Raw genomic sequence first — 22409 nt, 5'->3', positions numbered from 1 at the left:
GGGCACCTTTTGCGTAAAAGTTCATTGTGCTTCTCTGCAGCAGGACAAATCAAGGATATTCCGGAAGTGTGTACGTGCAGGTGTGTGTGTGTGTGTATTTCTGTGAGACACACACGATTACAGAGATTCAAGTATGATGTCACACACTGGCGCCATTTCCATCACATGCGCAGTAGAACATAGAACATTTCGATGGCGTTTTCGAAATGTATTTGAGTTTATAAATGGAAAAATATGCATTGTATATCAATACTCTCCTACAGAATGGTTTTTTAATTATTTTTACCTTTAAGTAATCGTACAAAATATGTTGCCTTTCATTCAAAAGAGCGGGCGTACGGCTTTAAGGGCATGTTCGATAAGACTCTTCCACCGTGTGTGGGGACCGTGTTGAATCCATAAATGATGTCACTGGCTAGACTCGGGGCCATATCGCACGAAGTGCATTAGTGTCACCAGGGCTTGCGTGAGCACCTAAAATCATTGCGACGTGTGTATTTATGTGGGCAACGGCTGAAGTGCATTGGTCTCGGCCTGGGTGTGTAACGTAAGGCCGAAAAGGAACGGCACTTTTTATTGCGTTCCTTTGCCACAAGTTATCTTTTGTTTGCCAATGGTAGGGTGAGACACCATCGGTTAGATTAATTCTTCAACTAGTCGCATCAAGTGGTGTGTAAATAACTGTAAAAACTGTTTTTAGTAGCTTTAGAATGTAGGTTAAAATGATTCGAATTTAATTTTATTCAATTTCATATGAATTTTTCTATTTGTTTTGTCTGTTTTCATGTTGTTTTAAGTATAAAAATAATCTTTTTAGGTTAAAAATGACCAAGTAACTGTAGATTGAAGGATAAAATGATTCGACTTTAAATTCTATTCAATTTCTATTTGTTTTTTTTTGTCTGTTTTCACCTTTTTTATAAACAAAAAAATAATCTTTTTAGTTGAAAAAAGAATAATTGTTGGTAATTTTTTTATCAGAATGTGTTTAGTTGCAATTCATTCCTTCCGGGCACGTTATCATTCGCTTAACTGGTCGATTTCATTTGATTTTGAAATATTCTGAAATATGAATTAAAGGTTCTGCTCTCTTTACTACAAGTTTCATGGACATTTTGTTTTTGACCAAAAGAGAACGATTGAAAAAAGAAAAATCAGACAAAACAAACCTACGAAATCCAAAAAACCGCCCACCAAAACACCACGTGAAATGGCGGAACATAATAAAAAAGTTCGTAAATCAGTGGAATGTTTAATCGCGATGTTAAATGTTTAATCACGCAATGGTTTAATTAAAAAAAAAAAAAACAACTACCCACAAGCCATTTTTATAGCCAAACCATTGATTAATAGAGACAGACCCCTTGGCCAACGATTGTTTCTAATCAACTTTCGCATGGAACGTTTGGTCCGTTCCGTTCCGTTCCGTTTCTGTCCTGTTTGCGTAACTAATCAACCGCGAAGGGTCAGGTGGGACAGGTGAATGTGTGTGTGCGTGTGTGCGTGTTTGTGTATTTAGGTGGCAAACTATCCCATCATCGATTTCATGGTTTCGTCGTAGAAAGTTCTTGGCTTGGCTGGTTGGACGAAATCTAATCTGTTCTACCTTGTTCTACGCCTCCGGCGTTCTCCGCTTTGCGCTCGATGGCATAAACCGGTGAAGATAATCGTCTGAATTGGTAAGGTTTCGCCAAGGTGTAGAAGCACCAACAAAAAAATAAATGGAAGCACAGGAAACCCCCCCCCCCCCCCCCCATTATAATCGATCGAATAAGGAAGACCTGATGTTGCAGTTTGGCTCTATTTGGTTAATGTGTTTATGTTTGAAATATGTTCGAAAGGGAGGCGCGTCGGACCTTTGAAACCTCACCCCCAACATCAAGGAGTTCTGCATGAATTCACAAAATAGGATAGCAAGGTAGAAGAAGTTGTAAAAACATTCCTCTTTAAAGTTGTTTGCAGATGACAGGATCCTCCTATAGATCTTCATAGCAGTAGGTAACAGTACAAACAATGTCCGCCAATGTCTCACCGTAGGATTTCCTACACGAAAACACGAACGTTCTTTAAATATGTTGCTGCTGCAGCCGATTTGTTTACTTAGCGCTTCCGATGACACCATACGGTCAACAAATGTGTGGTAATTAGCTGGCTGTGCGGGACGTAATATTGTTTTCGTTACCAATGACCTCGTCGGGAGGGTTGGGTGGTGGGTGTGTACGGACAAAGTGGGTTGCGTTTGTATCACTAATTATTATGACCTAGTGTGTGCCGAGCGCCACACGCCCTGGGATCGCCCGAGACACTGGACCACACCCTTTGCCGGTGTTTGCGAAGTAGATTGCGAAGTTGGACCGAGTTTTTCTTTGGCGTATAGATTCATGCAATATAACATTTAACCCTCTGTGGGTCAACGCATGAACCTCATCTCATTAGAATGCTTTATTCGCGTTGTTCAAGCGGATCCGTTCGACCCTAGGTGGCGTTGTTGGATCGGTCATTTCCTGCCCGGCACGTCACTCCCTTTGACACAGTGCCACCTTCCCTGGCGGTTTACCCGTTTTCCGTACGATCCGTTTGTGTGCGATCGTTTGCATATGTGATCGCACGGTGGATGGTTTTGATTATTCATTCGAAGCTACCGTTTCGCGCCTGCGCACCCACGCAACCATCTCAAACCACCAGGAGCGACACTTGCGTGTCTAAGCGCGCATCTTTCGCGCATCAGCTTGTGCCAGTGCGCGAAGGAAGTGCGCCCATTTTGGAGCTGTAATTGTGAAATATGAGCCACCCAACCAACCACTGGCCCGGCAGTAGGGGGCCGCTAGAACCGTTCCGCAACGATACATCCATTTTGGTGTTGAATTACGGTCAAATGTAACCCAAAAGCAAAAAAAAAAGAATGCCGTTCTCGGCTTACACGGCATCATTTGCACACGCACTGCATCGGCGGGGTAAGGAGAGAGTAATTTATTAACCCTTAAGTGAGTTGGTGATATTTAGCAATGTGATGAATTAAACAGCACACTTCAGTTATGTATTGCAAAAGAGATTTTTAAAGTCTCAAAATTGTGAAAACTGGTGACATCATTTCTACATTTCATATTCGTGAGTTAATTATATTCGAATAATATGCCAAATTTCTAAAAACATCTTTGGATGCTTCAATCAAATTTTTTTACCCATCTCCTATTCGAAAATGGGGAAATTTTGAAAATTTATTTAACTTATCAACTTTAGGTTGTTAAAGTTTGTTGGGTCACGAAAAAAAACTAAAGTTAAGTCTTTCTAACCTGCAAGCTGAAGGGACTTGCAGCTATAGAAAATAAAAAAACACTTGAATGGTATACCATTTTTGTATGGCAAAAGTCTTCAACCATGCTCGCAGTTAACGCAGCTTTGAGAGATACTAGCTTAGGCAGCCTTGACTGTATTTAATTATTGTTCCCTTGATTCAGATTTGGTTTAGATGAATTTTTTAAATCAAATTATTTTTATTGTCTGTCTGTTCGACTAATTTTGGGCTTTGTTCCGTTGTTAGTTTGAATTACCAGTTTGATAGGTTGACATCGACCTATTGCCTCATAAAGAGTAAACTAGATACAAATCTGTAATCTTCGAATCATTCTCATCAGGCAAGGACGCGTAATTTGTAGAAATGCCGAGAAGGGAATTAGTCCATATTCAACGTACTCGTACTTTAAAAGTTGCTATAATACATCGATGTTAATGGGTCAAAGTTAATTCAGAATGCAGATTCCCTGTAGGATATGGAGGAGCTATTACAATTTGTGGTAAAAAAATTAGTTTAATAAGTTTAACTATGAAAACGTTTAATGATTTTTTTATAAGACTAGGTTCACCAAATGGACATTAAGCCAAAAAGTAGAAAAAAGGCCCATACTTTAAATCGATCGTAAGTTTATCATTCGTTATTGCTCGGAATCAAATTCTCAGCTGCTCAAACTGACCATAAAGCTACTAAAAATCACCCCTTTACCGATGATTTACGAGTGAAGAGGTGTACGACACTACCGCCATCTGGTGGACATGGATACTAATAACCAAGATTTGTTCAAGATTAGCAAAAAAAAACAAACAAAAGGACAACTTCAAATTACACAAATAATTCAGCAGTGCAGCACGCAAGGGTTCATCAACTAAAAGTGAGATGAAGTCATCCAGCGGCAGAGCGCACACACTAAATATGTGCACAACCGCAATGCATTGGTTGGTTTTGCCGGTTGCCTTAAATCTGTTTAAGGTTTTTTAAATAAATTTACTGCATTTTCTGCCTTTCGCCTTGCGACACGGTTTTCCCCCTTTCCCCCCCCCCCCCCTCCCTAATAGGTAGGGTATACTGGCCCGCGGGGATGGGATTTAAATCCAAAATTTGCGTCCCGTTTCGTCGTCGCAATAGCGCGGACCGCCGCGCGCTTCAGGCGAACGAACAAATTCTGAGCGCTGATTTAGTCATAGCCTAAAAATAACACTGCCCGCGGCTTCTCTCGCTCAAGTGCCGCAGCACTTCTACGGCACAGTTTGGCTGGCTGTTTTGCTCTTTTGCTGTTTGCTGCATTGGCGTGTTGTGTCGTTTCTCGTCGTCGTCACCGTCTTTTAGGCAGGTTTGTTGTGTCCCTCTCGCTTGGCTTTCCCTCGCGGCTCTAGTGTGGGCCCGACGGTCGGTTGTCGAAGCGTGCCGATGCGGCCGTGAAAACCCAATCAGAAAAGGGCAAAGTTGGTGGGGGGGGGGGGGGGGGGGGGGAAGAAAGCATCTTGACTAGAATTGTAATCAGAGAATTAGATTTGCCGAGAGTTTGTGAGCGGGCGTTTGGTATTTGAAGTATTTTCAGGTGTTTTTGTGCTATAATTTTACTTCATGCTGTATTTCTTTCTACAAATCTACAATTAACAGTCTACTGCAGTGTATCTGACCTACTCTTAAATAGAGAAACAAGTTCATTATACACCGTTGAGCTCATCGTTTCCTAGAACACTGTATTTTTAACGTATGATTGATGCACTCTCATTGTCCACTTTAATCCAAAACTGAGCTCACAACTGAGCTCAACGTCCATTGAGTCATGTACGCTAGCAAAACAAATGTCTATCAAAGACAACTGACGCTTACTTTATTTCTGTGCTGTGTGTCGCAACCAACGTCAGTCTCGCGACAGCACATTTTATCCCGCCCGACCTAAACCGGGCCAGTGGAGCAAGCTACGGGCCCCGAAAGCCGCTTTTCCTTATATGGCACCAAAGTGTAGTGGAAGAAAATCCGCATCCATTTAAGCGGCTCTCCACGTATGTGCACCTCACTTGGGGTTTTTTTTACATTTGGCGCGATTATTCTCCAAGTTGATGCCGTCTAAATCGCACCCGGCCAGGGGGGAGCCTAGAGTTTATCCGTATTTTGTATCTTTAAATCGTGGTTGTTTCGTATCTCTCTGGTGTCTGGTCTGCTCTTTGGATAGGTTTCGAGCAACTCGTAATCTTTCGGCCGTGATGTGAGTAACGGAACCCCGTTATCAACGTTTTCTAATAACAAAAATCCGTTTAAGCAATTGCTTAGACAGTCTTGTCATGTGACACTGAAATATATCGAAAAATTGGTTTACAGATGTAGTCGTCAGCTCAACACCTATGTGTCAAACGTTTATCATCCCAAACGAATATTACGAGGCATGTAAACCACCATCCCATATAGCATGTTAACACCACACAACACTTTAACCTTTTCCGCGCTGTATGTGCAAGGCCATACAGGGATCCTCGTACTGTACACCCCATCCCCTCCCCCATCGACAACACAACCCAACTCAGGGCGGGGTGAAATAAACAAATCTCACGTTCACAGTCGTGTTTGTGGTTTCGCTTGAAACTTCCAAGAACAAGGCCATTTACAGCGATCGGAAGAAATTTGGCTAAATATTCTAATCTTGTTGAAGTTGTCCAACTATTTAACTACCTCTAACATGCCTATTTGTGTATTTTTCAGATTGTTATTGCACGAAGTTATTGCTATTGTCGTTCTATGATGTCAACGTTGGCTGGAAGTGCTACCCCCACCCCACCCTAACATGTATATCTTCATGCACCCGTTGGCACAGGGCAGAACGGACATAGGGTCCGCTCGGGGGAAACATATCAGACCAGCAGCAGGGTGACATCATGCCGGTTATTGTGTTTGATTCTTTGCACCCCCGCCTTGTTTGCATCCCTCCGTGCGGTCAGACCGTATGTTGTGCGGTTGTGTTTGGTAATCATTTTTCGTGCGGGAAAGAGGTGAGGAATCGAGCTGGATTGCTTCGTTTGTTATCAAATTGTGATCGTGACCGTGCCGAGGCCCTCCACTTGACAACCGCACATAATTGACCGTGTGCTGGTGTTGCTCGCCCGATGCGTGTTGGTTTTGGTGTTCCACACCGAATGAATGATGATGATCACTGAATGCTGTTTCGGAGTCGATTGTGCAACAGCGCTTCGGTCACAGTTTAGACACACTTTGGGGTGGATGTTGATAGTGATGATGCCATAGACGACATTTCACTTTTTCAATACTAAAACGAGTAAATAATAATAGCATTTTTTTTATAATACTGCTTCGTAACTTACGACTTACGGTTACAGATAGACGATGGGAGTGATAAATTGCATGGAATAAATTTGACATTTAACCTTCCAAGTGACACTCTCCATCACTAAATGGATGGATTCATGAATGGTTGGGCAACTTTCTTCATCATCGTGCCAATTGTATTATACGCCTGATATCATGCTGGAGTTCCCAGGAGATGCCGTTGCCCAAACAACAGGATTGTTTCATGAACAAAACGATGGAGTCTTGCGGTTTCGTTTCTCTAATCAGTTGCATTAGTGAAGTGAAGATATGAGTAGCCCGTATCAGTTTCAGTCGAGACTCGCGTAGACTCGTACGCAAATAGTTGGAAAAAATTGGAGAATTAGAATTGTACACGATTCAGAATTCTCAGATGTGCCACTTACTCCAGAATTTCTGGAGAATTTGAATTCTTCACAGGTTTTCCCTAAATTCACTGAGGAAACGTTTAACTAAGCTGAAACACACAGTCTTATCATGTTTCCCTTATCATCGTAAAGCAAACTTTGGGAGGTGTTTTTTTTTTTTTGTGGTAGTCGTTGTGTCGACTGTTCCTTCCAAATACTGCGGGCACTTGTCACATCTGTATGTTTTTTTTTTTCACAAGAAACATGCCACTCGATGGCAAACAGACAAATCGAAACGCGGGGTTTGACAGGTTGAGGAACCGGCGGCAGTGATCGGTAGCTAGAGTAGCAGCGCATATCACGTCGCTTGGACAACGCCCAAAATAGCGTTCGCTGTGTTTGCTTGTGCATTGCTTACGTACATCGTTTCACTGTCAGCCAGTTCTAACATACACCCTAAAAGTGTGGAGTGCGTGTATATGTGCCTGCCGTTCATCACAGACTTTTCTGCGTCTGATAGGAGCTAGCTCTTCTGCAGCAGTCCGCTCCATTGCCTATTGCTGTGTGCTGCAGTGATCGCAAGCAAATGGAGCTAGCTCGCTCTAACGTGTGACTTTTTGTGCTCCAGCGTTGAAGAACCAGATAGAGCGGCTCCTAACCGGCGATGCAAGATCATCGCGATCGAGTGAAGTTGAGATCATCAGTTGGTGATGCTGCCCCCGTGGGTGTATGCACCAGAAGCATAAAAAATGGACATTGTGTGTTATTTTTTTTAAGTGTCTGTTCTTGTTATTGTAGGTCGGAGTGATTATTCCGTTGATGACTTGTAGGACAATCACATCGGAATCCACGCCCGCCGCCAATTTCAAACCGTAGATCAATTAGGTCCACGTCGGTATAATTGAGCCATCAGTAGAAGTTAATGGGTGGGGAGAAACGTTTCGACACGAGGGGATTTCATTCGCCGCACGGTTCATTCATTGAGTAAATAGGCACAAATAATTTCCCGTGTGTGATAGTGTTTTTACGATCAGGCGAAATGGTGGACGTGCTTTAGTAGGATGTATAAGATATTAAAAATAATTGGCAGTAGTGATGGAAATAAGTTCCAGCTAACTATTTTACAAACAAACGGAACTCATACAATATTTTAAAATTGCCTGTATAAGTTACAATATTAATCGATTTTCTTTATTTTGCTCATTATACAGATATAAAAAAAACTGGAATATTAAACGTGTACTAGTGAAGAAAGCAGAAACTACATAAAAAACTCCCCTTTCATCGAAGTGAGGAAGGAAGGAAGAAAATAGTGACTATTTCCTTTTCCATTGCTTCCTAATAATGACGACTGACATTTCCGTAGTACGATGGGACCCTAGCCAGGGTCCTGGAAATGAATTTATCGAAGATATCGAATACGACGGAGGAAACTCCAGTTCCCGTTTATTCGAACGATCACGCATTAAGGCGTTAGCAGGTGAGTTAATGTGAAACAAAAGGCTGTAAGTGTTCGATGCGTGCTAATAGTAATACATACAATTTTCTTTGCTCATTCCAGAGGAACGTGAAAGTGTTCAAAAAAAGACATTCACAAAATGGGTCAATTCGCACCTTGTTCGGGTGAACAGTCCGATCAAAGACCTGTACGTGGATATGCGGGATGGCAAAAATTTGATCAAGCTGCTAGAGGTACTGTCTGGCGAGCGATTGCCACGGCCAACGAAGGGCAAGATGCGTATCCACTGTCTGGAAAATGTGGACAAAGCGCTGCAATTTCTCCGCGAACAGCGTGTCCATTTGGAAAATATCGGTTCGCACGATATTGTCGATGGCAACGCTAGTTTGAACCTGGGATTGATCTGGACAATCATTCTACGCTTCCAGGTAAATTAAGACAGATCATTGTTTTTTGTGTATGTGTGTGTTTAGTAAAAAATGCGTCGTATTAAAATCGTTTGTTTTGGCTTTCAGATTCAAGATATTACTATAGAAGAAACGGACAACAAAGAGACCAAATCCGCCAAGGATGCTTTGCTGCTGTGGTGTCAAATGAAAACTGCCGGCTATCATAATGTGAACGTGCGCAACTTTACCACCTCGTGGCGTGACGGATTGGCGTTCAATGCAATTATACACAAGCACCGGCCGGACTTGATACAGTTCGACAAGCTGTCGAAAACAAATCCGATCCAAAACTTGAACAATGCATTCAATGTTGCGGAGGAGAAGCTCGGCCTGACGAAGCTGCTCGACGCGGAGGACATTTTCGTCGATCATCCGGACGAAAAGTCGATCATTACGTATGTCGTGACGTATTATCACTACTTCAGTAAGCTGAAGCAGGAGACGGTGCAGGGCAAGCGTATTGGCAAGGTGGTTGGTATTGCGATGGACAACGATCGCATGATCAACGAGTACGAATCGTTGACGAGCGAGCTGTTGAAGTGGATTGAAGTGACGATTGTGCAGTTGGGCGATCGGCATTTCGTCAACTCGCTGGTAGGCGTACAGCAACAGCTGGCACAGTTCTCCAACTATCGCACGGTCGAAAAGCCGCCGAAGTTTGTCGAGAAGGGCAACCTCGAGGTGCTGCTGTTCACGCTCCAGTCAAAGATGAGAGCAAACAATCAAAAACCGTACACGCCCAAGGAGGGTAAGATGATTTCCGACATCAACAAGGCCTGGGAACGGTTGGAAAAGGCTGAGCACGAGCGTGAACTGGCGTTGCGCGAAGAGCTGATCCGCCAAGAGAAGCTAGAACAGCTTGCAGCACGTTTCAACCGCAAAGCTACGATGCGCGAAACCTGGCTGTCCGAGAACCAGCGTCTGGTTAGCACGGATAACTTTGGCTTTGATCTGGCTGCGGTTGAAGCGGCTGCCAAGAAGCATGAAGCCATCGAAACGGACATCTTTGCGTACGAGGAGCGTGTACAAGCTGTGGTGGCGGTTTGCAACGAGCTGGAAGCAGAAAAGTATCACGACATCGAGCGCATTGCTGCCCGGAAGGATAATGTGTTACGTCTGTGGAACTACCTGATCGAACTGCTCCGTGCAAGACGCATGCGCCTCGAGTTCTCCATCCAGCTGCAGCAGAACTTCCAGGAGATGATCTACATTCTGGACTCGATGGAGGAAATCAAGCAGCGTCTTCTGACAGACGACTACGGGAAACATCTGATGGGTGTGGAGGACTTGCTGCAGAAGCATTCGCTGGTCGAAGCGGACATCAATGTGCTTGGTGATCGTGTGAAACAGGTGGTGCAAAACTCGCAGAAGTTCCTGGTCGACGAAGAGGACAACTACAAACCGTGCGACCCGTCGATCATCGTCGATCGTGTCCAGCGTCTGGAAGATGCTTACGCCGAGCTGTGCAAGCTTGCGGTTGAACGTCGCTCTCGGCTGGAGGAGAACCGCAAGCTGTGGCAGTTCTACTGGGACATGGCTGATGAGGAGAACTGGATCAAGGAGAAGGAACAGATTGTGTCGGCAGATGAGATTGGTCATGATTTGACGACGGTCAACTTGCTGCTGTCGAAGCACAAGGCGCTTGAATCCGAGATACAGTCGCACGAACCGCAACTGATGGCCGTTAGCGAGGTTGGAGATGAACTGGTGCGCCGTGGACACTTCGGTGCCGATCGTATCGATGAGCGTTTGAAGGAAATCATGTCTATGTGGAGCAATTTGCGCCAACTAACGGACAACCGTCGCAAGCGTCTAGAAGATGCCGTAGATTACTTCCAGCTGTTCGCCGATGCGGATGACATCGATAACTGGATGTTGGACGCTTTGCGCTTGGTGTCATCGGAGGATGTGGGTCGCGATGAAGCAAACGTCCAAAGTTTGCTTAAGAAGCACAAGGACGTGGCGGACGAGCTCAAGAATTACGCCGAAACGATCGAACAGCTGCATGCTCAGGCCGATCGCTTGACGCTAAACCCTCCGGAACAGGAGAAGGTTCGCGAGCGTCTCGCCGCGATCGATGCCCGCTACAAGGAGCTGATGGAGTTGGCCAAGCTGCGCAAACAGCGACTGCTGGATGCTCTCAGCCTGTACAAACTGATTTCCGAGAGCGATGGTGTCGAACAGTGGATCGGAGAGAAGGAGCGCATGTTGCAGACAATGGTCCCTGGCAAGGACATCGAAGATGTGGAAATCATGAAGCATCGCTACGACGGATTCGACAAAGAGATGAACGCCAATGCGTCTCGCGTAGCTGTGGTGAACCAGCTTGCCCGACAACTGTTGCATGTGGAGCATCCAAATTCGCTGGAAATTCAAGAGAAACAGAACCACCTGAACAACTCTTGGTCGAAGTTGCGCGAACAAGCGGAAAGCAAACGCGACGATCTGAAATCTGCTCACGGTGTGCAAACGTTCTACATCGAATGCCGCGAAACGGTGTCGTGGATCGAGGACAAGAAACGCATTCTCACCGAGACGGACAGTCTGCAGATGGATTTGACCGGTGTGATGACGTTGCAGCGCCGTCTGAGCGGTATGGAACGCGATTTGGCCGCTATCCAGGCGAAGCTGACGGCTCTCGAGAACGAAGCCGACTCAATCGAGGGCGAACATCCGGAAGAGGCCGCATTGATCCGCGAGCGCGTTGCCCAGATTCAAATAATCTGGGAGCAACTCACGCAGATGCTGAAGGAGCGCGATTCGAAGCTGGAGGAGGCAGGCGATTTGCACCGTTTCCTGCGCGATCTGGATCACTTCCAGGCCTGGTTGACCAAGACACAGACGGACGTCGCTTCCGAGGATACGCCAACATCGCTGCCGGAGGCTGAGAAACTACTCAACCAACATCAGAGCATCCGCGAAGAAATCGACAACTACACCGAGGACTACAAGAAGATGATGGAGTACGGTGAGGGTCTTACGTCGGAACCGACACAAACCGAGGACCCGCAGTACATGTTCTTGCGCGAGCGTCTGAAGGCACTGAAGGATGGCTGGGAGGAGCTGCATCAGATGTGGGAAAACCGCCAGGTGCTTCTGTCCCAAGGATTGGATCAACAACTGTTCAACCGAGATGCCCGCCAAGCAGAGGTACTGCTCAGCCAACAAGAGCACGTGCTTAGCAAGGATGATACCCCGGTCAATCTGGAACAGGCCGAGAATCAGCTAAAGCGTCATGAAGCGTTCCTCACCACAATGGAAGCTAACGATGAGAAGTTCAACACGATCGTGCAGGTGGCGGGTCAGATGACGAGCAAGGATCATTTCGATGCGGACAAGATCACGAAGCGTGCCGAGAGCATTGCTCACCGTCGTGACGATAACCGTAACCGTGCGCTGGAACTGCACGAGAAGCTAAAGAACCAGGTGAAGCTGCACGAGTTCCTGCAGGATATTGAAGAGCTGACGGAATGGGTACAAGAAAAGTACATCACCGCGCAGGACGACACCTATCGCAGCGCCAAGACGGTACACTCGAAATGGACTCGTCATCAGGCGTTTGAGGCAGAAATTGCTGCCAACAAGGAGCGTCTGCATGAGGCGAAGAAGGCCGCCCAGGAGCTGATGGTGGAGAAGCCCGAGTTCAAGGAGATCATTGAACCGAAGCTAACGGATCTGTCGAAGAACTTCGACGAGCTGGAAACCAGCACCAAGGAAAAGGGTGCCCTGCTGTTCGACGCCAAGCGTGAAGTGATTGTGCAACAGAGCGTAGACGATATCGACTCGTGGATGGATGATCTCGAGAAGCAGATCATCAACACAGACACTGGTAACGATTTGACCTCGGTGAACATTCTCATGCAGAAGCAACAGATCATCCAAACACAGATGGCCGTGAAAGCCCGCCAAGTCGAGGAGCTTGACAAACAGACGGAGGTACTGACGAAGACGGCTCCGTCCGACGTGGTCGAACCGATCGTCGAGAAGAAGACGGCCGTTAATGCACGTTTCGAAAAGATCAAGGCCCCACTGCTGGAGCGCCAACGTCAGCTGGAGAAGAAGAAGGAAGCGTTCCAGTTCCGCCGAGACGTCGAGGATGAGAAGTTGTGGATCGACGAAAAGATGCCGTTGGCCGAATCGACGGAATACGGCAACTCGCTGTTCAATGTACACGTACTGAAGAAGAAGCACCAGTCGCTGAATACGGAAATCGACAACCACGAGCCTCGCATCATGACGATCTGCAACAATGGTCAGAAGCTGATCGACGAGGGCCACGAAGATGCAGGCTCGTACGCAGATCTGATCAGCCAGCTGACGCAGAAGTGGCAGGAGCTGAAGGATGCGGTCGAAAATCGTCACCGACAGCTGGACCAATCGGAAAAGGTACAGCAGTACTTCTTCGATGCGGCCGAAGCGGAATCGTGGATGAGCGAACAGGAGCTGTACATGATGGTGGAGGATCGTGGCAAGGACGAAACCTCGGCCCAGAATCTGATGAAGAAGCACGAAAGTCTGGAGCAATCGGTGGAAGACTATGCCGACACAATTCGCCAGCTGGGTGAAACCGCACGTCAGCTTACGACCGAACAGCACGCCTACAGCGATCAGGTATCGGTGAAGCAATCGCAACTGGACAAACTGTACGCTGGATTGAAGGACCTGGCAGGTGAACGTCGTGCCCGATTGGATGAAGCCCTGCAGCTGTTCATGTTGAGCCGCGAGGTAGATGATCTGGAACAATGGATTACCGATCGCGAAGTGGTTGCTGGTTCGCATGAGCTTGGACAAGACTACGATCACATTACGCTGCTGTGGGAACGTTTCAACGAGTTCGCCCAAGACACCGCCACCGTTGGCAGTGAGCGTGTCGCAAAGGCAAACGGTATTGCTGACGATCTCATCCATGCCGGTCACTCGGACAGTGCTACGATCGCCGAGTGGAAGGACGGTCTGAATGAGTCCTGGCAGGATCTGCTTGAGTTGATCGAAACACGCAAGGCTATGTTGGCCGCTTCGCGCGAGCTGCACAAATTCTTCCACGACTGCAAGGACGTGCTGGGACGTATTAACGAGAAACAGCATGGCGTTTCGGAGGAGCTGGGCCGTGATGCGGGTGTCGTATCGGCACTGCAGCGGAAGCACCAGAACTTCATCCAAGACCTGATGACGTTACACGCGCAGGTGCAACAGATTCAGGAAGAGTCGGCCAAACTGCAGGCGGCGTACGCCGGTGAGAAGGCTCGGGAAATTACGAACCGCGAACATGAAGTGCTGAACGCGTGGGCCCATCTGCAGGCTATGTGCGATGAGCGTCGCGGCAAGCTTGCCGACACCGGTGATCTGTTCAAGTTCTTCAACATGGTCCGCACGCTGATGCTGTGGATGGAAGACGTTGTGCGACAGATGAACACGTCGGAGAAACCACGCGACGTATCGGGCGTTGAGCTGCTGATGAACAACCATCAAAGCCTGAAGGCGGAAATTGATACGCGTGAGGATAACTTCAGTGCCTGTCTGGCGCTGGGCAAGGAACTGCTTTCGCGTAATCACTACGCATCGGCCGACATTAAGGATCGATTGTTGCAGCTCACCAACAGCCGAAATGCGCTGCTACATCGATGGGAAGAGCGTTGGGAGAATTTACAGCTGAGTAAGTGCACTATCGTTGTGTAACGTTACGTTGCTAGTTGTATTTTTATTGACGTGTGACTAAAATGTATTGTTATGTTTCCATTTGCCAGTCTTGGAAGTGTATCAGTTCGCTCGTGATGCTGCCGTCGCTGAGGCATGGCTTATCGCACAGGAACCGTATCTGATGTCAACCGAGCTAGGACACACAATTGACGAGGTGGAGAATCTAATTAAGAAGCATGAAGCCTTCGAAAAATCTGCCGCTGCCCAAGAGGAACGCTTTAGCGCATTAGAGCGATTGACAACGGTGAGTTTGGGGTTTGGCAAGTCGGAATGGGCGACAATTGTTGGTCGTGGTTTCATTGGTTCCTTTTCTTTCAGTTTGAGCTCAAAGAAATGAAGCGTCGTCAGGATGCAGCCGAGGAAGCAGAACGCCAACGGGTGGAAGCGGAAGCGGCAGCACGTGCTGCGGCTGAAGCGGAAGCCGAAGCAGCACGACAGGCAGAAGCTGCCGCTGCGCGTGATGCAGCCGACGCACCAGGATCACCACATTCCACCCGAGAACAAGAGTCAGGTGAGAAGATGTTTTCGATTTGTAACTGTCCTGTAAGCTACCTCCCTTATAAACCCCAAAACAAAACCCTTCTGGAATATTGCAAATATTCTATCCACCATCCTGTGTTTATATCCTTCCATATTTAAATATCCCTTGCTGTTAAGGCTACTATTCCTCAACTAGTCACTTCCTAACAGTATTTTAAATATGTTTATTTATACTAAACCTTTTTCTTACTGCTAACCAATGTTGTATCACTACTTAACCGTACCTTTTATATATATACCTCCACAATTCATTCGTTTTCTTACACGCTGCCCGCTGCGATTCACTATGCTAATACAATATGAAACAATTGACAAAACAATAACCCATTGGCATACTCTTATTGGAACACTTGATGTGGCGGTCACGTAAAATACAAACTAAAACAAAAAAAAATCCAAATAACATAAAACAACTGGAAATTGAAATACGCAATGTACTTAAAAACCTTTCAACACCTGTAGTCACTATGCGTGCAACTTCACCTGTAGAAAAAGAAAGACCCATTTCCCAGACAGGTACTTGAGCATAACACTATGACCTATCTTTCTTAGAACGTATTCTCGATGTGCTTCTGATAGCGTAGCCTCTACTCAATACAATGCCTCTCTGCAATATTGTGCGTGTGTTTGTGGATGTATTTCTATTAAATGTTTCTGTGTGTTTTTGTGGCTTGGTGTGGTGTGTTGGTTTAAATTAAGTTGTCCTTTGTTGCTTATTTATTTTATTCACTTTTTGTTATGTTAATTTGGTTGTAGTTAAACATTTGTTTCTTCAATGCAATATTTCTACTCAACGAACTAACATATTTTTAATTTACTATTATTTTCATTTGTTAATTCATGTGTTTGTGTGGCTTTGGTTGTGGGTGTCTATGCTGTGTAACATAACATTCGATCATCAGTGCATGTGCGAAAGCCCAAGATTCTGTTCGGTTCGTTTCGAAGTGCTTCGCTCGAGCAAAGCACTTCCATTTTTAAAATCACGTCCGGGTCAACCGGAGCCGTACCGAAGCGATCCTCTTGTAAGTATTTATCGTGTGTTATCTACCTTGTCTCTAGTCGTAATCATTTCGTATCATTTATTGGTGGTCGGACGGAACTGTATCTTATTGTTTGCCTATCCTACCGGGAGTTCTGTTTGTTCATCGTGGTGTTGGTTTCAAGAAGCTATTATGAGGAATAGCGCGCACTCTTCACGAACTTCCCTCTCGTTGATATTCCTACTGCCCCAATTTCGTTTTTATTTATGTTTCTATAATAAAATGTCGCGTTTTTCATGAGTTTATCCTTAATACGTTTTACTTTTTTATCATCAACACTCATCATCACCACCAACCGTCAACTACGCCTGCCAACGGTCACCAAATCCTGTTTCCCCCCCACACACCCACAAATAAAACGCCTTCACCATTACCACCACCACCACCTGCATTTGCTGCATGCCCAAATTTGTTTTTGTCACCCCAAAACAACCAACCAACCTTCCCACCAACTCACCAAACACACAACCCGGGGGGCTGCTGCACTCGGCTCTACGCACAGTTGCCGGTGAAACGGTCGTATCGCGAAGGCACTCCGGTATACCGAAGGAACGGTCCAGCAGTTCGGCAAGCGCATCGGCCGGTGTTAAGGTCAGTCGACGATCCCGCTCCAAAAGCCCGTTCCGCAGCTTCAGATGGAAGCGGACCGCCTCGAAAGCGGACGAGGCAGCCTCCGATGACGAAGGTATTGGTTTCGCCAGAGATATTATTTCCCTACCCACCTCCGCAAAACCCACTGCAATTGGTTGGCTATATCTCATTCATACACCATTTTCCCCACGTGTGCGTTAGTGTCGTGAAATTCCTGTCCTAAAGAGACGCTCCAAATATCCTTCTTGCCTACGTTAGCGCGAGAAAATCATCAAAATTTCAGGCCCATTATTTGTTTGTTCCCTCTTTTTCTCGTTCCGGATCGTTTTTTACACAAGCAGTAGGTATAATTATCCCGCGTATGTTTCATTTATCGACTTAATGTTGCATGCTGTTGTTTGCTATTATTTTAAGGATATAAACATCATATGAAACACACCACAAAATGCATGATCTATGGATGTGATATTGTGTGTGTTTGTGTGATGCGTGTTTTTGTGTGAGCTCTGTGAGCTTTGAAGTAGTTCGCTTGTTTGACAAACAAAACGTTTTCAAAGCAGAAAGCTTAAAAGTAGATAAGCACACACCGACTTGCGCACTGCAATTGCGAGACAAGAATAAGAAATGAAAGCATTAATGCGAGCTACACTTTCTACTAAGGTGTACTACCTTGGTACCACATTCGCGAATGGCATATTTTGTAGTGAGGCTTGTACGACTATTAGAATTAACAAACCATGATGCAAAACGTGAGACGAGAATGTATTGCTATTGAAAATGCAACGATTGCAATGTGATGCCCTCCAAACTACTAACTACTAACACTGTTGTCTCCTGTTCTGGGGGACCGTTTTCGTTATTTTTGCTGTTTTCCTTCTTGCCCATTACTCATGCATCAGATCGTCCTAGCCCAGGTGGAGCAGATGAAGGTGCACAGGAAGGCGTCCTTACACGCAAACACGAATGGGAGTCCACCACGAAGAAGGCTTCGAACCGTTCCTGGGATAAAGTATGTATGATACCGAAGATTAACCACATTCGGTTGTAGTTTCTGCGTGCGGGAGGTTAACTGTTGTGTCTTCCTTCCTCATTTCCATCTAGGTATATTGCGTTGCCCGTAGCGGCCGGTTAACGTTCTTCAAGGATCAGAGATCAGCTAAATCAGTACCGGAACAGACGTTCCGCGGTGAGCCACCACTAGAGCTGAAGGGTGCCCAGATCGAAATCGCCAACGATTACACGAAGAAGAAGCACGTGTTCAGAATCAAGTAAGAGCGAAGGAAGCGTTTCCGTTTATCATTTATCTAATGTAATTCCATTCCCCTTTTTGTTGTAGGCTATCGAATGGTGGTGAATTCCTGCTCCAGTGTCACGATGATTCCGAGATGCAGCAATGGGTAACGGCTTTGAAAGCACAATGCGAGCTTGACGCTAGCGGCGAAGGTCGTTCGCTAACGCTGCCCGCTTCCTCTCAGAAGGATGAACAGAAGAGACGGTCATTCTTTACACTGAAGAAAAAGTAAATCGGAATTTTACCATTCTTCAACCAACCATCCATCCATCCATTTTCCATCGTGCCCGTGGTTGATTGAGTTTTTTGTTTGTAATTTGTTGAGTTGAATTGCCCACCAACGCGATTGATTTTCGTTTTTGCTAATGATATGGCACTAGTGCGCGTGTTGTGCGCCCGCATCTCCCCCGCCTTTCAGATTGTTTTCGATTTATTTGCCTGTGATTGTATATTAAACTTTCGAGCAAAAATGTTTGCTATGTTAACGCGTACATCCCCAAAACGGGGGTGGGTGTACCCTGATCGAGACTCAACAGTATGGACGAGTCTTGTGGCCTCCAACCATGAACGCGCGTGCATCTTCCAGTACCGTACCCAGCGTCCTTCTATGGCTTTCCAGTTTTTTCGCGAATGTTAGTTTTGCTTCGGTTTGATATAAATATTTTGTTTTATGTTTTGTTTTAAAAAAATTACACGTGTTTCACAGCTTTCCCTAACCCCCCCCTATGAATGTGTGACCACAAACGGCACCTTTTGCAAATTATTGCGATTTTTTCAAAAGTTTAACCTCTATCAAAACAAACATAACATTCCCACTGAAATAAACGAACTAATCTCAATTTTCACGATCGTATTACGATCTATTCTTGATGAACAGCACTGGAACAGTGCAGCACAAATAATCCACAAACAATATGCTGGCTAGTCTTCTAGCATTAAACCAACAGTTACATCTCGTTTGTGCTAATAACTATGGTGTAGCAATGTGCTTACCACTTTTAACCAAACTCCTCTCGAATTAGACGACGCTGCCGTTTAATGTGCAACTTGCAACTAAGATCGCTGCTAGTAGAAGGTTAAATCTTACAAACTCTTAACGTGTTCTCTTCACCAACACAAACAATCATTTCACGCAATGTTCCACATAAACATCACAAAACTTACAGTTTTGCATCCCCACATTATCCCCATTGGTTCGGGCGGTGAATTTTGCTTTATGTTCATTTCGTCCGTACATTTGTTTTGTTACCCTTTTTTTCATCATTTCACGAAGCACATCGCGCGCGCATCAAGGCATGTATCAGCAAAAAATCATTTCGCAAAACGAATCAATTGGCAAAACAAAACATACACGGATTGACAACACAAGTAGGAAAGCATGGTGCAGCGTTACCCGTTTCTGGCGCATCTGGGGGGGAATATCCCGTTTCCGGTGCGGTACATTGAACACGCTTAACGCTGCACCGTATACTGCTTTACTTCTGCTTACGCAAATGGGCTTCGGTTCGGCAAGATCGAGGAGGTATGATTGGCAAAACTCCCCGGCACTCGAGCCGTCGGGCTCCCGGTGGCTGCACCAATCATACGCCACCGATCCGCTTTTGTTGTATACTAGGAAAGGAATATTGGATTGGGTATGGGCAAAATCGGTTGAAAATTGTTCTCATTCGTTTTCTTCTTTTCTTTTTCTTCTTCCTATTGCGTTATACTTCTCGTTTACTTCCACAGTTAAGAAAATTGCGAAAACATACATGAATCCGTTAAACAAACCCAGAACAAAATACTACTACAACATCAAGAAACAACTAAATACTACTACTACAACAAAACAGCTACAGCTATCACTCTTAAACAACAAAACGAGCCACAAAAATCACGCAACTGTATCACTCCTAATCCTAATCGAGCCTCTTATTAAGCCAAGTGCGCGTGCCCCCGCTTTCAACACGGCCAGGACGCTCGATTCCTGCCTTCTGTTCCGGATTGGTTCGTGTTTCGTGTTTGGTTTCGTTTAAGCTCTTCCCGCACATTACGAAGCAAACCGCATGAATGGTTATTTGTTGTGGATATGAGTATCGAACTACAGCGTTGTGCGGGCGATATCCGGCAGACAGAATAAGTGATCGACATCGCTACATCTACAACCCTTCCTCCCCCACTCAACCCACGGGAAGGCCGGAAAGGACGAAATTATACATGGATACAATTCCGGTGGTGATGGATGAGAAGACGTTATTGCCAGTAGGTGTAGCTAGTAGTAGTAGTAGTAGCAGCAGTACAATGAGTGTAACCCAAATCGAACTTCTAGCTACTATTATCTAAGTATCCGGGACGGTCAGGTCTGTTAGGTAGTGGACACACACCCCGTATTCTAAGGCTCGGTGTGATGGGTTGGCTTACATTATCGTTTTATTGCGTTGTATCGATGAGGGATATATTTTTTATACAAAAAAGTTTTTTTTTATTTTACCATACCGACGAAAGTTAGGCGCCATGCGCGTGAGAATATATACACAATATGTGTGTGTGTGTGTGTGTGTGGCAAGTATGTGTATGGTAAGCAAAACAAGCCGTACTACTATTTACTACTTTTGCACGATTTCTACACACACACACAAGGATAGCGAAAGACACCGAGCCGTTTTGTTGCCAATAAACAAGCGGAAATCGAAAAGCATAAAAGCAAACATAACACAACACAGCTCTAGGCGCTAGCAAAAAAAAAAGCAAAACCAACCGGGGCTTGTATGTAGAGGTGTCTGGTTCCGTTTTCTACGCCATTTCGCATGAGAAAAGGAAAATGCAAAACTAAAAGGAAACATATATAGAAGCGTAACATCTCCCATCCATTCGCGTTCATATGATACGTGATGATGTGGGTTGAGGCCAACTAAAAAGCAAATTTGAACGAACTCAAAGTAAGCAGTAGAAAAAAAGATAGAAATGGATGTTATAAGAGCGATAGACGTATCCTGGTAAAATCACGCCAAGAGTCACAAAAAGAACATTTATAGTGCAAATTTCCAACTGAACCTGGACCTACAAATCAATACAAAGATGAGAAAGGCATGTATGTGTGTGTGTGGCGTGTGCACACAAGAGTAATGGTAGTAATATATTTATTTAAATGAATAATTTATCAAACAAACGAAGAAAAAAAACGAGAAACACGTTCGCATCGTTGTGTAAGGAAAACTTTTACTCTGCGTTGCGTTTGAACGATGAATAAAAGAAAACATTCAAACATAATAATAACACAGCTAAAAAAAAGGCCCACAGCACAGGAAACAGCGAGAAAGAAGTAATAGAGGCTTCCGTTTCGTTTCGTAAGAAAAGAAACTCGAAAGCGTGCGTGTGCTTTGGTGTGTGCGTGTGTGCGCGCGGAGGTTTGTTTCCGTAGTGAGCGGCAGCTTATACGTGTGTTTGTATGCAGAACAAAACGGCAACGCGTGGTATATGTAAACTTTCGATTTATGATAGTAATTTGAATACAAGATACCCACTTTAACGCAGCCACAATTTTGCTATCCTATAAAGGTTTGCCTTGTGCAGCTAAAGTGTTTTTCTATTTTCCGATGATTTTCCGATACGCTTTCTTTGATCGCTAGTGCAAGGACCCGCACACTTAGTGGTGTTTAGCAGTTTTAGTGCGTACACGGTATTGCTATATGGGTGTGTGTGTGTGTGTTTGTGTATATTTAACGTTCGCATTGTCCGGCTTGAGTGATTGTTTTTTGGGCTCCAGTGGCAATTGCATTGAAAATGGAAGGATGAAAAATATTCGAAAAAACGACAAATCTAGCCTACTACTGCTCTTGTTGCTTTGGTAGCATACTATTGCATTATACATTATATTATACTATCCCGTCTAACGAAGCCAACCCTGACACATCGCTATAGCAACCGTTCACCACGTTGTTTGCCCTGAAACTACTACTACTAAGGGCGCGTGCGTGTATTATTTATTGCATAATATATAATTTATCTGTTTTTTGCCTTTTTGTTGGTTTTGTTTTTTTTGGTAAGCTTAAGCAAAAAGGCGTGGCAAAAAATGAAGAAGCTAAAATTGCGTTGTCTTAGTGATTGCTAGCAGTACGGTGGCGAAATAAAAGAAGAGAAGGAGAATTAAGAAAACAATGATGTGTTGTAGTAAAACGCCAGTTTCGCAGTGCAAAAAAGCAACAAATAAAAAAAAAAGATTAGCTAGTAAGGACCACACACAAATATAAAACAAAACGGAATCAAACACAAATATCCTTCCCCCCCGCAATCCTCGTTTTAAGGCGCGCACTAAGCCGAAAGGAGAAAGCAAGCTAATAAGAATAAAGGTTTGGCCGTAGGTGGGGAAGAACAAAGCGTTACTAGCGCAAAACAGC

At 45.0% G+C, this 22409-nt stretch overlaps 1 protein-coding gene across 3 annotated transcripts; it reads left to right on the top strand.

The window, feature by feature from the left end:
• The first annotated feature begins 8310 nt into the window (after positions 1-8310).
• On the top strand, positions 8311-19812 carry LOC128710342 (spectrin beta chain). 3 transcript variants are annotated; one of them, XM_053805392.1, is made up of 10 exons: positions 8311-8446; positions 8528-8853; positions 8941-14527; positions 14619-14815; positions 14890-15082; positions 16654-16836; positions 17642-17751; positions 17844-18010; positions 18079-18261; positions 19762-19812. In XM_053805392.1, the coding sequence occupies exons 1-10, from the start codon at positions 8311-8313 to the stop codon at positions 19763-19765; spliced, it is 7086 nt and encodes a 2361-aa protein (XP_053661367.1). In that variant the 3' UTR covers positions 19766-19812. The 3 variants fall into 3 exon arrangements, with proteins under 3 accessions (XP_053661367.1, XP_053661370.1, XP_053661369.1); XM_053805395.1 differs by lacking the exons at positions 16654-16836; positions 19762-19812 and having other exon boundaries at positions 18079-18265; XM_053805394.1 differs by lacking the exons at positions 16654-16836; positions 19762-19812 and having other exon boundaries at positions 14890-15109; positions 18079-18265.
• Positions 19813-22409: the final 2597 nt, after the last annotated feature.

This window comes from Anopheles marshallii, chromosome 2, assembly GCF_943734725.1.
Source record: "Anopheles marshallii chromosome 2, idAnoMarsDA_429_01, whole genome shotgun sequence".
NCBI lineage: Eukaryota > Metazoa > Arthropoda > Insecta > Diptera > Culicidae > Anopheles > Anopheles marshallii.
Note: the sequence above shows the minus strand (reverse complement) of the source record. Positions and strands in the feature narration are given on the sequence as shown.